This window comes from Epinephelus lanceolatus, chromosome 7 (genome assembly GCF_041903045.1).
Source record: "Epinephelus lanceolatus isolate andai-2023 chromosome 7, ASM4190304v1, whole genome shotgun sequence".
Taxonomy (NCBI): domain Eukaryota; kingdom Metazoa; phylum Chordata; class Actinopteri; order Perciformes; family Serranidae; genus Epinephelus; species Epinephelus lanceolatus.
The window spans coordinates 14,303,069-14,320,184 of NC_135740.1; the positions used below are offsets into that span (position 1 = coordinate 14,303,069).

Genomic DNA, 17,116 nt, shown 5'->3' on the forward strand with positions numbered 1-17,116 from the left:
TTTATTTTAATTAGTTAATTAATATCTTTGCACAGCACCCCATGGCGTTTGTCTTTTCATACAGTCTTATGCTAATACATCTCCACACTTCATTGAAGCATTAGATCTTGGATAACTTTTCTTTTATGTTCAGACATAAACTGTTGCACGTCTTGCATCTTATATGTGTATGGTTAAAAAATTAAACAGGAGGGGGACATAACTGGATTTCATCCCTACTGTTGAATAAAAGTACTTGGTCATCGGTCAACCTGTGTGAGTTCTGTATAGATTTTACCTATTGTAAAATAAGTATACAAATGCTGGATAACATTTTTAGAGGGTTGGTTTGCCCAAATTACAAAAAAAAGCATAATTTGTCATTTGCCACTTGCGGTATATAGCCACGTGAATTGTGTCGGTTTTATTTGTCCAGGTGATTGGACTGCAATTTCTGCCTACCCCAAAAACACAATGGAGCATGAAAAAATCACACTATAAAAATCTGACACAGCTTATTTTTACAATCAGCATCCCAGTCACTCTAAATAAAACTACTTTCTACTTTCTAAGTCAAGAACACAAGAATGGTTGAACAATACAATTGACAATAACATATTTATTTATTTCAAAAGAAAACTGACACAAATTACACAACTTTGCATTGAGATAAGTTTGACAAATTTGGCTCTTATTCCACCTGAACACATAAACACAGCAATATAAAGCTCTTTCTTTATTTTACAGGGTCAGAATCCCTTATGACTGGACATTTTAGACTCTATCATACAAATAAAAACAACATGCATTAAAGCAAGTAGCCAAAAAAATACGCCATAGTACAAAAATATCTTAACATGCTTTGCTTGATAATCTTTGCATTGTTCATTAGCAGTATTGGAGTGCAGTCATGTTTACTTTACTATTAAAGTCAGCAGTTTTAATGCTAATCGAGATGGCACCAATATAGACACTCTGTAATCTATATTTGTGTTCGCATGCTTTCATCTGCTGGTTCAGTTATCAGTAGTCCTATCACTTACTGCTTACTGAATTTTTGTGTCTGGACTCATCACTATTTATACCTGTAGAGGGTCAATTCTCTGTGGTAAGAATGTTGGTTTGTTCACAGCAAAATATTGTGGACAGAAATGTATAAAGTTGCCTTTTAAAAGCTATTTTTTATGTCTTGTAGTGTAAATTTAAAACAATATTGTCTATCAAGTTGAAGCGACCCAGCTGTGAACCTCAAGGTGCCAATCAACCACAACTCACCACTTGCTATAGCTGTAGTGTAATGGTACAAATTCCCAGCTGAGGTCACTGTGTTGTGCTGAGTGAGTTTAGTTTGGTCCCAATAAGTCCTTTGGGGTTGAAACACTGCTACTTTGCCATTTGAACTAAAATTTGGGTTGACTGCTGGAAACTTGACTTCAGACTGACTATGGTTGAGCAGCAGTGCCCATGAGGTGCAACAGCATTTAAATTAGCTGCTAAACAAAATTACTAAAACACAGAAAAATAAAACAAAGTTTTTGCAAACACTGCAACAGAGATGAGTCATTCAAAAGCGTCCAGTTTCACTCTGGTTAACACCGTTAGCTCTGTTAGAACTGTTGCCATTGTAAGCACTTTTGGCGCTGTTAACACCGTAGCTGCTAGCTGCTAGCTGCCAGCTCAGCCACCTCCATGATGAGAGCCATGTGGAGACAATCTCTGAATGATATGGTGCTTTCCATTTGCACCAGGAAGTCAGAATTTGTGGGTTTTGGAGTTGGAAATTTTAACTGAATTGTCCTCTGAAGCCAGATTTTCGATTTGGAAAGAAGGAGGGACCTCACCAACCCTGATCTTAAAATTCAAGATGGCTGCTCCGCGCCTCAAAGGTAGTGAAAGCTGCAGTAATATACTGCTTATTGGCACTTCTCTCTTATTTAAGTCTCATTAAAACAGTTTTACACACAGTTCTGTCCAAGTGGAAATGTTGCTGAGGTGCAAAATACAGTATGATGCATTGTTATCAACTGGTATTGCTAACAACGTCTAGGTGTTGTAACTTACGTACTGGAACACGGTCAACTCAGGTGTGACGTCATTTCCAGCTCAACTTCCAGGGTAAACGGGAACGCAGCAATAGATACGCTCTGATTATCTTATAGAGCTCCTTTAAGTGCAAACAATGCAACTGAAATGATGATTTGGTCTTGTTGGAGCTCTGGTTCTTGTTTCACGTGGCTTTGAAAACTCAATATCAAAGTGCCGCTGATGACAGCATGTTTAAAAGGTGTACACTGTAATGACAAAGTCCTAATGAATGAAAGTGTGTGGAAGATCATAGTAAAAAGCAAGCACACACAACTAAATGGCTCACCAATAATTTGAGAGGACACCCTCTGCTTACATGTGCACTGAATTGTTCAAAATTGTTCTTAACTCATTCTTTACTCTCGTAAACTTGTTTTTGTTCACCTTAGGCTTTCAATATAATCGTGGCTGAAATATCTCCAACGTTAAACTGTTCACTGGCCATGGAGGCATCAAACTATTTTCAACTTTTTGTGGAGACTCTTATGGGTTAACTGCCATCAACAAGATACATGACAGTGAGCAATATCCAGTTGTGTTATTACTTTTAGCATTGTACCGGGATAAGAAGTAAAATGTGGTCAGCTACAGTAAATAACTATTAATTAGTATGTATGTGGCAACAGAGAGGGCCCACCACACCACATGCAAACAGGAGTGCAAGTCACTTGTGTAACCCAATAAAACTTTTCACTGGAGTTGGCCAATAGCTGGGTTACTTGTTGAGTGTAAAAAAGGTACAGTAGTGTTTGTTCAGTGGCACAGTGGACGGAGGGTTGATGCTACACCTTCCACTATGTGCTACATTTGATCAGGCAGTTGAGTAGGCAGCTTCATCAGAGTCTGGATCCCTGGTGCTGTCCTCACTAAGAGGGGAACGACAGCTCACGTCTGCGATCCCTGACTCCTGGTCGCTGCCGTTGGAGAGGTTGGATTCAGATGTTTGGTTCAAGTCCTGGGTCGGCAGGATCAGGCTGCTGTCTGGTGCTTTGGGCTGACAGGGGCTGCTGGTGAAGAAGCCCCCGGTGTAGTCCTGAGGGGTGTTGGCCAGACCGAGGTCGTTACCCAGAGCCCATGCTGTGGGGCTCTTATCAAAGGCGGTTGCTTTTTGGGTAACACTCCACTCCTGGTCCTGTTCCAGCTGAGCAATTTTCTATTGATAATATAAGGCATGAAGACTACGGTCATCCTCTAAAACCAGCAAAAACACTACAGTAGATTTTTTTTTCTCAGGAGCAATGACAAGCAGAATGAATTTACAGCCCTGTCCTACCTGTTTGTGTGAAGCCAACTGCTCCTCCAGCTGCTGTGTCTCCTCCTGGATGGCTCTCAGATAATCCTCCACAGACTGTCGAGGATGCATCCCTCGGTCAAAGCGGTTGTACAGCCCTCTCCAAAACCTACAAGAAGCAAAAGATTTACAGCTCTTACATCAACACATCAACTCTTGCTCCTTCCTTTTATTTCATATACAACTTCTGGTGAAAACCTCTTATTGTAATCACATCTGTCCGGGTCAAATTGATCACTATAAGCTTCTTTTTCTATAAAGGTCCAGTGTGTAGGATTTAGTGGCATCTACCAGCGAGGTTGCAGAACTAAACCTTTTGCACCAAACGTGTAGGAGAGCTACAATGGCTGAAACGCCAACACAAATAGCCTTATCTAGAGCCAGTGTTTTGTTTGTCTGTTCTGGGCTACTGCGAAAACAACATGGCGGAGTCTGTGGGAGAGAATCAGCTCCATGTGTAGATTTAAACGGCTCCTTCTAAGGTAATGAAAACACAACGATTCTTATTTTCAGGTAATTATATACTAATGAAAACATAGTTATAAATATTATAAAACCTTTCTACAAATAGATGCCTCTACGCCCTACACACGTACCTTTAAAAGCAGATTACCATCTAATTGACATTTTTTTGTTTATAACATGAATATAAAGTAGTAAAATGGACAGCTGCTATTTACTGAACTTTATTAACTGCTTCAAAATACAGTACAAAAGCTTTAAAAATGTACTCAGAAATAAATTCCGCTCTCATCGGCATTCCAAATGTTTTCTTCAGTGTATTCTTGTCTCATCTGTCTCCACTGATCCTCAGGCCAGTCATCCTGTGACACTGTGTCAGCCTAAGCAGCCTCCTCGTGTAGTTTCTTACACACAATGTTCTCTCCTTTTAATTTTGCTCAAACCAGCTTATGGAAACCCGGGATCATTGCCAATTCTTTTGCCTTTTCCCTTACTAGATGTCAATCAACAAGAGGTGGCTTCAACCACAGATACTTTACCCATGTGAGTAAGGTAAAAAAAAAGTTTTAAAAGTGCTTCCTACAAGAGACCCTAAATGAAAACTGTAAGTGGACTACTTGAATATGATAGGTGAATTATTTAAACATTTGTATAGAAATGAGTCTGTCTCAAGCTTTTTGATTCATGTAAGTGGTTTATCACTGTAACTGTGATTATTTCAAATGATTTCCACTGTGAATGGATTTATTACAAGACAGCTGAACGACTCAGACCATTGTTTTCAACGTACAAGTAATAGGAAATGCGTGTACCAGGCTTTAATACCTAAGTTGTATGTGGTGTGGTTGTTTGTGAGGACCTACTTAAAGCAGTAGGGGGCAGTAGACGGCCGGAGGAGACCCTGTGTCTGGCTGTGGTCTGGCCGGTACAGAGGGTTGATGTAGTCTGCCTGGTTCTTCCATAGATAACTCCACAAAGAGTGAGTCCTCTCACGCAGTCTGTTTGAATGTCAAGAGATAAAGACAACATAAAATCACGCTTGATGAAAAAGAAATCAATTTAGATGAACATTATGGCACAGAGTCGCCTTATTTGCAGAAAGCGGGTTATGTGATATACTAGTGGCTATCACTTCTCTTCAGTAGTCAGTCTTGGTGGCTCTGACAAGATGTCTGTGCTGTGAAAAGGAAAGGAAAGTGATGGTGGCTGCAGGTTTAAATCTCACCCCAGCTCTATCCTCTCCCACTGGTTGTTGCCAATGAAGTTGCCATACTGGCAGGAGTAGATGTGGCTGTGAATGGTGATGAGGAACCTCGCATTGAACTCAAAGGCACAGGGGAACTGCTCCATGAGCTGCCACACGCACTCCAGGAACTGATCGATGATGGGAGACACCTCCTTAGGGTCTCCGACCAGGTGGTTGCATCTGGAGAAGAGGTGAGGATGGTTAGATGAAATGAAACATCTAAAATCATGGAAGCTGTGACAGTAATATTTTTAAGTCAAACCTGTGGGAGAATTTGTGTCCAAATGAGATCCAGTCTTTCTCAATGAGGACCTAAGAACAGAAAACACATTAATATCCCAAAACACAAACAGGACCATCAGTTTCTGCACAATTTCAGTATGTCACGATTAAAGGTTCAGACATAGCTCACAGATAATCCCTGCAGAATGACTGAACCTCTTCACCGTCTGTGTGGGGTCATTTTATTCTTTTATTCTGAGGCAATTCCCAAAAGCAGGCTTCTCTGTTATATTTATTTTCCACAGTGGCTCCTGGTGGATTCCAAGTTAGCCTGTGCAAATCCTTCTGATCAAAGAAACAAGCCTTAGGAGCCCAGTGTGGGCTACTGTCAGCTGTAGCCTGAATGCAACTGGATATATGAGTATGAAACAGAGGGTAAGTGACATTCACAGTGCTACTTAAAAAGATGCAATTCTAAACTGTAGCTTAAATACAAAAAGGTTTAGTATCTACCATGAGTCCCCTGAGGGTCCTGTAGTACGGATCCAGCAGCACACTGGCCACTGAACACACCTGAGCAGTGCGGTCCCAACCATCTGAACAGTGAACCAGGACACTGACGCCCTCCTCTGCAACAGCCTGCACACATACACAAACACACACCATGCAGTGCCACAGCACAATCAGGGTAACATAATACATTTAGAAAGATCTACTGTCGTCAAAGTGCAAATATCTAGTATAGGCCATGTGTCGAAACACATGTTAGAAATGTTTAAAAAAGCACAAAAACAAAGCAAATTCTTTGTTGTTGTTTTTTACGAGAGGGTGCCCATTGTGTACACCATGCATGCGTATGCACAAGGACACACATTAAAGACAAATTCCTGCCCCTGGTTATATGCTATTCTACTGATCAATGCTGGTTTCAAAATGTACCAACATGTCAGAGAAGGCAAGGAAGAAGAAGACTGCTAGCAAGCAATCATGGATGGAAATATTGCATGATCACCATTGTTTATTTATATAATGATATAGTATAGCGGTGTCCTGAACAGAGAATGAAGCCGCACTACCTGTTTATGCGTTGTAATCTGAACTTCTCTGTTCTTTGTTGTGCCAGATGTGCATGTGAGGCCCTGTGTGTGTATTCCACTGGCTAGCTAATTGCCACCACTCTGCACTGTGCTCCTACAGTGGTTACTGCTGTTAACACCGTCCTGACCCACAGCGTCATCGCAGAAGGGTAGCGCCCACCCTCTGGTTCGCCGCCAGGGTAACACCGTTAGCTCTGAATTTTCTACAACTAAACACAGACAAAACTGAGATAGTTGTTTTTGGCCCCAAAGAACAAAGATCAATAGTCAGTGCTCACCTTGACACCATGACACTAAAACCTACGAATCAAGCCAGAAATCTTGGTGTAGTTCTGGACTCGGACCTAAATTTCAATAGTTACATTAAGACAATTACTAAATCAGCCTACTACCACCTTAAAAACATAGCAAGAATAAAAGAATTTCTGTCTAAACAAGATACAGAAAAACTTGTTCATGCTTTCATTTTCAGCAGGCTGGACTACTGTAACGGTGTCTTCACAGGCCTGAGTAAAAAATCAATCAGACAACTGCAGCTCGTCCAGAACGCTGCTGCCAGAGTCCTCACCAACACCAAGAGAGTGGAGAACATTACACCAGTGCTTAAGTCACTGCACTAGCTTCCTGTGTGTCCAAGGATAGACTTTAAAATCTTGTTACTTGTCTATAAAGCACTAAATGGTCTCGGGCCTAAATACATCTCTGATATACTTGTACGTTATGAAGCATCCAGACCCCTCAGATCATCTGGAACAGGTTTACTCAGTGTTCCCAGGATCAAAACCAAACAAGGTGAAGCAGCCTTTAGTTTCTATGCTCCCCGCCTGTGGAACAAACTTCCAGAATATTTGAGGTTGGCTGAAACTGTCAACTCATTTAAATCAGGGCTGAAAACATTACTATTTACTGCAGCTTACCAGTGAACTAGATATGCAACTTATTGTTAGGATAATCTGTAGCTATTGTTTTTATATTTGTCTGCTGTTGCTTTTGCTTTATGTTTGCTTTTTAAATGCATTTTCTGCACTGTTTTTAACTATTTATTGTCTTGCTTTTAGCTTTTGTTTTTGATGATCTCAAACACAATTTTATTGTTCCTTTAATGTTTTATTTTGATGTATTTCTCTTGTAAAGCACATTGAATTGCCTTGTGTATGAATGGTGCTACATAACTAAAATTGCCTTGCCTTGCCTCTGTCAGCACTGTCGCCACTGTTAGCGCAGTTTATGGAGTTAGCATTGTTAGCTGCTCATTGCCAGCTCAGCCACCCCCGTGGTGAGAATGTCATATTAAAGATCCTTTAAGTGTTTGACTGGTGGAGCCTGAAGGCAAGTACTGTCTAAGAAGTCAGAGGGGACTTACTTGAGTAACTCATTTTGGAGGCTGTAGTTTGGGATGTGGTTGATACACTGATAAATGTTTCTATTATTTTGAGCTGCCATGAGGGTAGCCTCAAGTATTTATTGCAGAACTTAAGTATCATAATTTCTAAGTTTTGGTTAGGTAAAGCTCATAACTGAGTGTTCACAGACATAGAATATCTGTATTACACACACAGAATACAACACACACACAGACACACACACAAACATACACACACCTAAGCTAATATTGAGTGCTGTGGTGAGAGAGACAGCGGGGATTAACCTCCAGACTGACCTTGGCGATGAAGATGCCTGCATCCAAAACAGCTTTGATGTGCTTTAGCCAGCCTGAGTTCTCCAGACCTTCCAGGAAGTCAGACATGGAGGGGGAACGCAGCTCACACACTGTAACCACAACACAGCTGTCTCACCAACAGGAAACATGGAGCATACCTGATCATTGGACTTTATTAAACCTCACATTCACTTTCACATCACTAACATCATCCACAACAATGAATTTCTAGGGAATCTGTGCACAGTATGAGAAAATATTGTCTGAAGTGCTTTTTCAGAACAGATTTCCTTCAGCTTCTCACATGATGGTTCATTTGGACCACAGTCAATGTTTTTAGTCACGCACGGTGGCTCTAGGGATGGCAGTCTGTCTCTCTATCAAACACTTTGGTCCAGACTAAAATAGCTCAGCAATTCTTTAATTTTAAACACATATTCATGATCCCCAGAGGATTAATCCTACTGACATTGGTGACCTTTGGTTTTTCATCTTGGCCCATCAGTAGGTCAAAGTTTTCACTTGCGATTTACTCTCTGTACATGTGCTACATGGACTGACAAAAAAGTACAAATAATCATAGCTCCTAGATGATAATCGTAGTGCTTTTGGGGACACCTAACTTTTCTTCTAATGCCACCATGACATCATTTGTGGTTTTGAGTTAAATGTCTTAGCAACTATTTAATAGATTGCCATGATATTTGGCAGAAACGTTCATATATTTACCTGATGATGAATTTTAATCACTTTGGCAAATCTTTCAAATCACATCACATTTTTTAATTTGTCCAGTTCTTTGGTTGATGACTAAATTCATGCAAAACTAACAACGTTCTAATCAGCCTCAGCTGTACTTTATGTTTAGTGTTTATTGGCTGGAGGTGTGGAGTCACATGAGTTGGACTCAAGTCAAATTCAAGTCACAAATTCTACTACTGTAGACCGGACTTCACAAAATCAAAAAAGACTTGCAACTCGACTTGGACTTGAGCCTTTTGACTTGAAAATATAAATATCTTTCCCCGAGCCCAAAGATTTAAAAGAATATATTTAAAAACGTGCCATAAATCAGTTAGTTTCCCATCATATCCTGAATCTTAACACTATTCATTCCCTGCAAGTCGACACTTAAATAAAATCCACCTGTTTGAACCAATCCGATAGCAACCAATCAAGCTGCAGGAAAGAGCCATGAAGACCAAATGATACAAAACATAATTTTGTTGGTGAAAAACTATGCGGTAGCCAATAAAAAACTAATTGCAACTTGTTTTACCAAATACATACACATTTAAAAGGCATTTCTGTGAATTTAATATATAACTACTCTGTTGTTAAAATGGCAATACATTTGGTGTAGAGTGCATTATGATTAGTTTAGGACTTGTTACTCAGAGTTTAGGACGTGGACTTGCCTGTCTTGACTTGGAACTTGAGACTTGTGACTTGCAAAGCAATAGCTTGGTTCCACCTCTGTTAGCATGCTAAAGTGCTAAATTAAGATGGTGGACATGGTAAACATTATACCTGCTTAACATCAACATATTAGCATTATCAGTTAAAAGTTAGCATTTAGCTAACTAGAACCACTTTGTGCTGGTATAGCCTCACAGAAATGCTAGCAACGCTGTAGACTGTAGTCTTGCTATTGTGTATTTTATGATATGAATGTAAGACTTCCTGTCTTCTGTTTATTTATCTTGTAAAACTGAAACCTACAATTCATTTCTCCGTCCTCAGGGTTCAACACAAATATTTGCAAGTTGACTGATGGGCAGAGTGATATGAACCCGTTTCTCCTCAGCTGACATTTCATAAGCATGGGATTATTTATCACATTAGCATTCATAATTTAGACACACTTTTAGATAACTGTGTGAAAACATCTGCTCTCTCTGTACTCATTAAGGTGTTGACAGAGGTGACAAAGTGGATTTTGCTGACACTTTATCAGTGCGCTGACCTGTAAGCGCTCTCTGAGGCCACTGATAGGGAGCGAGCAGGTGACTGGGTTCATTCAACCTTTTGTAACACTTAGCAGGGCCGACTTCCACTTAGAAGAAATGTTTGAGCTAATGCTGCCAGGCGGGGGGCCTTCGAAATCTCACTGAAGTGTGCAGTGGGGTAGAGAGAGAGCTGGGCAGGCTCTGAAGGGCAGTCACTGCCTCCAGCATTTAAAGACTTCCCTTGTGCTGCCAGGGGGCAAAGAGTTATCACAACTAAGAACGGCTATAACTTTTCAGACTTGAAATCACATCATTCTCACGCCCTCGGTCTCTCTTTGGGGGATAAGGTCCCGGATTGTCCACTCCGGGAAACCAAAATAGCTCAGAAATAAAATCCAGATGGATTCAAAGTCTTCCTAGGAGCACCCCTGCACAATACCCAGAAATTCTCCTGTGGGCTCATTTGAGGCCTGATTGCAGCACAGTCCAGTCTGCATGAGTGCATATGAAAGCCACAGGGTAGCATGGGGTCCTGCTCTGCTTTAGTAATGTGAAGAAGCAGTGGACTTTAGACAGACAATGTCAGAAAATATACATTTCGTTCCACAAACACTGATGTGTTGAAACACTTCTGACAGTGATGAATGCACTGCTGTGGCTTCCAAATGGTTTCTAGAGTAAATAAATCTCAAATCAGTATGACAAATCATTTCAGTAAGACAAGATAATTACCTTCCAGCATTTTTTGTTGGCTGTTTCTCATGACGTGGATGTTCTCAATGCCGATGAACTGGAATTTAATGTTGGAGTAGTTGTCTTCGTTTTCATAGCCTTTTCCTGCAGCTCGGTTTGCGATTGCATTCAGCTGAAAAGACATTTCATAAATCATCAAAACATAGTTTTTCAAGAGCAAAATAATAAACTAGAATTACTGCCTCACAGTTGTTTGCCTCTGCCAACCAATCCGGTTGTAGTTTACATTCATGTCTGTCCAGACTCATATATGCAGTGAAAACTTTTAAGGAATTTAATAATGTGTATTTTTATGTCAAAATGGAAGTTATTACTATACTGACGTGTATGATTCCAGTGAATTATTTCCAGTGAGAAACAAGATGTTTGCATGTAAAGATTATTTTTACAGAGTAGTACAGAGGACTGATAGAGAGCTCAGTCATATGGTGCAACGACAAACACCTGAAGCTCAGTATCAGCAAAGCCAATAAGCTTGTGGTGGACTACCAGAGGAGCAGGACAGAACTAAGCTGCAGCCTCTGGGGCTGAAAAATGAAGCGAATGCGAAAGTGACAAAAACTGCATTTCCTCAAATGGCCACTTGGGGCTGGCTCCAAAAGTGAGTCAATCTCCATTGACCCTATGTTAAAATGCCCAACTTTACAACAGAAATAAACATGTTTACAGCCTGGTACAAAAAAATGTTTTGGTCTCTAATTTCCCCATTCATGACAACTGCATAGGGGGTGAATTTTTATATGACTCATCCATTTACATTTTATCATGACTTAAAGTTATGCATAATTAAGAGTGTGCCCACTTTAAGGAACAGGACGGTGCAGCCTGTTGACAAGTTGCTACCACAGCGACAACGTTGGTTAGCTTATTGCCCCAGAGTTGCAGAGTATAGGTGTAGGTTTTGCCATTTAAGTGTGTTTTAATTAAATGGAAGGTAACATTTTGGTCGTCTAAGAAAAGTCTTGTTTAGCTCTTAGTTGTACTAAAAGACCCTCTTAAAATTCAGATGGTCAGTTTTCGTGGTAAGTTGACTGTCTTTTAATAGTTTTAAGCCTGCGTTTGCTAGCAAAAATTAGCATTAGCATTATCACAGTTAGTAATAGTGGTAAATGCATGTCAGTAACCAAGCTAGCAGCTAGCGTTAAGGTTAGCTCCACCCTCTCATCCAAATATGGTCACTTCAGGCTCAAAAAATCCAAAATGGCGACAGCCAAAATGCCAAACTCGAGGCTTCAAAGTTGGAGTCCACTGACCAATGAGTTATGTCGTAGTAGCTACATCCATTATTTTTTACAATCTATGGATAGCACACAAAGTTGTACTAATAACAGTAGATGATGTTTCAAATATGAATTTCTCTGCAAAGAATCTATAAATTGTAAAATGTTAATGCTTCACACACATCTGTAACCCGGTAGCACAGATCTATACATTCAGCACAGTTTCAAGTTGAACACCTAAGATTAGCGTCATTAATTCAGTATCTGATCAGATATCTCCCCTTCTGTTCCTGAGACATGGCGTTGAGTGATGGCTAGAAAAGTGTTTTTGCATAACATTATGATGTCACAGTGTAGCTGACCTTTGACCTTTTGAATATTAAAAGTCATCCTATTCTATTAGACATTTGTATGAAATTTCCTCATAATAATTGTTGAGTTATGCCCAAAAACATGTTATGTGAGGAAAAGGTAACCTTAGACCACCAAAATCTTATCAGTTTATCGTTGAGTCCAAGTGGACGTTTGTGCCAAATTTGAAGAAATTCCCTCAAGGCGTTCCCATTCTCACCCTCACAAGAATGGGATGGACGGACAGCCTGAAAACATTATGCCTCCGGCCATGGCTGTTACCGGCAGGGACATAAAAAGCACAACCCTCTGTTACATAATATTGATCACGGTTCAACATGCACATAGCCAGGATGTTTTCAAGGCTTTTGCTGTGAGACCATCCAGCTGGCAAAACGCTGTATGGAAAATAAAGCCCACCTGAACATACAGCATAGTACTGTAAGACTTGTATTTTTGCAGGCCGTTCCTTGGGCAAAAAGGGCTCACCTTAGGCCTGGTGTCCACCACATACATGAAGTCGCTGTGGGGGTTGGACCTCAAGATGGCCTCCAGCATCTGTTCATCCTCTAGGCAACGAGCGCTGAAACCTGACAGGGGCTGGCTGCTTCGGCAGATGGCAGCCTGGGAGGAGGCAAGGGGACAGGAATGTTTGTCTGACAGCTGATTTTAAGTGATTTATTACTTTGGATGACATCTAGAGCAAAACAATCCAATATATGAGAATCAGCATGAATACAGATTCACAGTACTTTTTCTTTTCTTGCATGTTCAATTTGAATTAATCAACCACACAGTTTCTCTTATCTCCATTTACTAGCCACAAGGGAGAGGGACAGAGAGCGTTTTGTGATTCTCCCCTATGGCTCATGAAACAGAGTGGAGCCCCTTCATACAAACTGAGCTCCACACACTGGACCCTCAAGCCTGGGAAGCTGACCTCACACACATAAAGCACTCCCAACTGTCCAGTCAAGGATTAATAGAAGGGATTATAGCTGTGTAGCCTTATTCTGGATTCAGATATAGAAAATGGTAATGATTCGTGCTTTGACATGATGACAGAATAGATGTCTCCTCAGAGGACCTTTTGTGAACTTGACAAAGCCCCTGTTTAGATTTCATGGCTGAGGATCTCCTGTTTATGGCGTAGTTTCTTTCTATTTTATATCTTCAGTACGTGTTCCTTTTTTTATTACACAATTTTGATTCCATGTCTTTTCCATATCCATGTTAAAGATCTACTTGTTGTTACACATCAGACTTTTCAGGGCCATTTTTAAAATCATTATAAACTGAAATGACATTAATAGCAGAGTGGACATCTGTTTATGCTCTGTATCTTCACAAACACAGTCTCATATTGCCTATGGCTCTGCTGTGTTGTAGCAGATGCACATTATTAGTAGAAAGCACTTACCCCACGTGATCGGTCAGACATTCAGAGCAAATTATACCAAACCAAATAGAGAATCTGGTGCTACTTTGGTGCCATCTGAGTATCATCAGTTTCTCTTATTTCACTTCAAGCTCAGTGCCTTAATCTGATGTACGATTAGATTGTTAAAATCTGGTTTCAAATCAACAATATTTTTTACATTTTTACTTTCAAACTGCTAATGAAATGCCATAATACATCTGCATACAGCACTAATGACTCAACAGCACTGGCTTGATGTTTATTTTGGGGGTTTGTGACCTTTGAAACTTCTGGCAGGGATGAAACATTTACCAGTTTAAACTGCTGTAAAATTTCCCAATGTTTAGTATTACTGTTTCAAATTTGAACAATTGTTAAAATCTTGTTTGATTATCTTTGAAAAACTAACATTAAACACTGTCTATCAGCAACTGAAGATAGCAACTTTTTCCTAGATGCAGGCGCAGCGTGCAACATGGGTTTGGTTTACTATTCCTTTGTTTACAGAGCAGGCGTGCAGCAGGCAAACCCGGTGATACTACTGGTCCCTTGTCCTCATCTACAGTAGCACCAACATTCGAGCAAACATTTCAAATATATGCTAATATTAATGCACATTTGACATGGTCTTCGTAAAGTAATGGCAATGCTGTTGTTTTACCTTTAATGCAAGTAAAAAGTGCATAGTGCTGCTAATTTTATTTGTGGTTTTAACCATAAAACTGAAAGATTTCAGTGTGTGTATCAGTACTTTTTGGACATTTTTGAAATTTGTATACTGTTTCATCTCTACTTTCCTGCTTGCATTTTTTTTTGTAAAACCAAAACTTTGGCAGCTTAAACAGGGAGGACAATGCTGAGGATGACTGATTTGTGTTGCAACAAAAACTGGCCATGCAAAGCAATAAAAAACAAGACTTAATGTCATCATGACATTTTACATCTTAATATGTTTTTTTCTGCTAAACTGAGCTGCTTTAGGCTTTTCTCTTACAAGTTTCACATCATGCCTGTGTAGGTCACAGAGACAGGTTCTATAAGTGCTACTCATCACTGAGTTTGAGAAATGTCATTGACGCTTCGCAACCTTTGAATTAACATGAGTTTGTCAAAGGAAGCATTTGAAAAATAACAAGTGAAAATGTATGCTGTCAACTTACATGATTTTCTTTGGAGTAGTATGACAGAGTGGGAAATCTGCCTCTGCTTCTGAACTTGGAGCTCCCCACTATGACCGGAGGTGTGGCGGACTCAGGCACAAACAGGTCAGCAGGGTAAGTGTCACTCACCTTTAAAAAATAACACAAGTCTAAGCTTCTGCCGTGTCCATATTAGGATAAAACAGTACAACTGGTCATAGAAGTTGGCTCTCTGACCTTGTAGCGTTGGTTGACAGAGGAGAGTTTCCACAGGGAGTTTGGGAGTCCCATTCTGCTGTAATCAGCCTTAAGGTTCAAGAAGTCCCATTCCTGCCGTCTCTCCTCCTCATCAACATTAGGCTTATAGGCGAAGCAATACAGCTCCTCGTAACATTCTGCAAGGCACAACACCGGCTGACAACTAAGGTTTGATGCACAAAAACTACACTGTGTAGAAGTTAGATGGATCAAAGTGTTGCAAAAGCACAGGGTGTTGAGGCAATCACTGATATGGATAATTACAAGCAGATGTCTAGCACAAAAAGGTGTCATAAAAGCCAATATTGGACAGTAATATTAAACTTCTTATGTACTGATCTTGTCCTAACTTTAATTTGAGCACTAACCTCAGCAAACTGATCTTAACAGATTACCTGGCTGGGAGAGCCGCTGCAGGGACAGATGGACATCTTGGCACTCCCGCTCTTGAGGCAAGACAAAATGCAGAACCTGAAAGTTCTTGCAGTGAATGAGCAGAGAACATCCTGACGCTGTGGCAGCTTGTTTCTCCACACTGCACACTAAACTGTGAAGCACCTGGTTGGATATGGAAGGCAAACATGGATCTTTTATTGTATGTTGCAAACACAGTGCACAGCATGATGCATATGTGCACACAGTGACTACAGAATCTAAACAAAGTAACATGTCATGTGCTACATTGTGCAATGCATGTCTTATCTGATAGCTGGTGCCTACCCATGTTTCATTGCGCACTCCTGCCTCGTTCTCCACAAAGATGGTGTGTGTGGCTGTCAGGTAGAGGGTGCCCACCCTGCTCCTTCTGGGGGAGACTCTGTCAAGCAGCTTGACATTCTCCACCTGGAGGAGGAAGGACATCAAACAGCATCATCCTCAGCACACGATCAGTTACATACATGACACAGCTGTGTTCATATGTAAACTGCTGCACTGATATACCAACACACCCAGCCGTCTACTGTGGCTGATAACAACAAGAGGACACTGGCTGCCTACGTGGCTCCACACACCCTTTAATTAATCCTGTGTATTTGTTTAATCATTTGGATTCAATCTCTGCAGTCATCCTGACCGCATTTGGCGGGTTTTGATGGTGACAGATGAGGTAACGTTACAGTGCGGAAACTGTAGCTAATCACTGCAGCCAGAGCCGCGGTTACCTTTGGTAGTCGGATGTGCTCCATCAGCAGCTGAGAGATGTGCCGCAGCTTCCTGCGATCACTGACCCTGTCACAGCACAACTACCAGCAGCACAGCATGTGTACAGTAGTGTTACAGTGTGCTGTGGGTTAGTTTAATGCCTAGGTTTGTAGCGTGCAGGTAAACACTGCCATAATATTGCTACTGCCCGGACGTCTTCACGGAGCTGCACCGCTGGGTCCTAAAGCCCGCCAAATACCCAGCTGTGGCCTGTGTGATAAATGTTAAAGCTGCTGCTGACCAGAGTTACTGACCACACTGTAAAAGTAAGTCCATTCAAAATATTTACTGACCTCAAGCCATTTAAGGAAAATGTGTCATACTGCACATTTTCACTGGAACTACTAGTTAGATAGCATATTGATTGATACAGTGGTTTCCCAGAGGAAATAAAAATTCAAAATAAGATCTCCTCTTTGTCCAGACTATTTCTCCTAGACATACCTGAGGTCAACATCAATATGAGATTTTGAGCATTTTCACATACTTCTCAAGTTCAGCTCCAGAAAAATAGCTTCCCTCTGTCTAGGTGCAGTCCTGTTTTAAGATCTGAAAAATGCTCATTTTACTCTCTTGCTACAGTAATCTTCATTTGTCTGAAATAATCAGCTCTTGAGATAACAGTAAGATTCAAAAGAAAACTTGACTGGCTCATAAATGAGTTTGCACAATTTCAGAAATTTGTCTCAGTGATCAACCTCAAGTCTCATTTCTCTATGTATTGTGTCTGTTCTCAGTTGAGAAACCTCTGAGAAGCCTGTGAGCACAGCAAAAGAACTCC

The 17,116-nt window shown here is 40.6% G+C and overlaps 1 protein-coding gene across 1 annotated transcript; it reads right to left on the reverse strand.

The window, feature by feature from the left end:
* Nucleotides 1-580: 580 nt before the first annotated feature.
* Nucleotides 581-16,492, reverse strand: mtmr7a (myotubularin related protein 7a). Its single transcript, XM_033633913.2, has 14 exons — nucleotides 16,296-16,492; nucleotides 15,853-15,975; nucleotides 15,528-15,690; nucleotides 15,112-15,269; nucleotides 14,896-15,024; nucleotides 12,805-12,939; nucleotides 10,724-10,856; nucleotides 8,043-8,152; nucleotides 5,799-5,924; nucleotides 5,326-5,375; nucleotides 5,043-5,243; nucleotides 4,681-4,815; nucleotides 3,338-3,464; nucleotides 581-3,217 (listed from the first exon to the last, which is right to left on the reverse strand). Exons 1-14 carry the CDS (start codon nucleotides 16,317-16,319, stop codon nucleotides 2,876-2,878), a joined length of 1,956 nt encoding a protein of 651 aa, XP_033489804.1. The 5' UTR covers nucleotides 16,320-16,492; the 3' UTR covers nucleotides 581-2,875.
* Nucleotides 16,493-17,116: the final 624 nt, after the last annotated feature.

What these genes read in the sequence shown, in the direction of transcription:
- mtmr7a (XM_033633913.2), bottom strand. Translation starts at nt 16,319, where the DNA reads ATGGAGCACATCCGACTACCAAAG. An exon ending in TGGTGGACACCAGGCCTAAG is followed by an intron (nt 10,857 to 12,804) that starts GTGAGCCCTTTT and finishes ATGTCTTTTCAG; the next exon opens with CTGAATGCAATCGCAAACCG. An exon ending in CAGGCATCTTCATCGCCAAG is followed by an intron (nt 5,925 to 8,042) that starts GTCAGTCTGGAG and finishes GTATGTGTGCAG; the next exon opens with GCTGTTGCAGAGGAGGGCGT.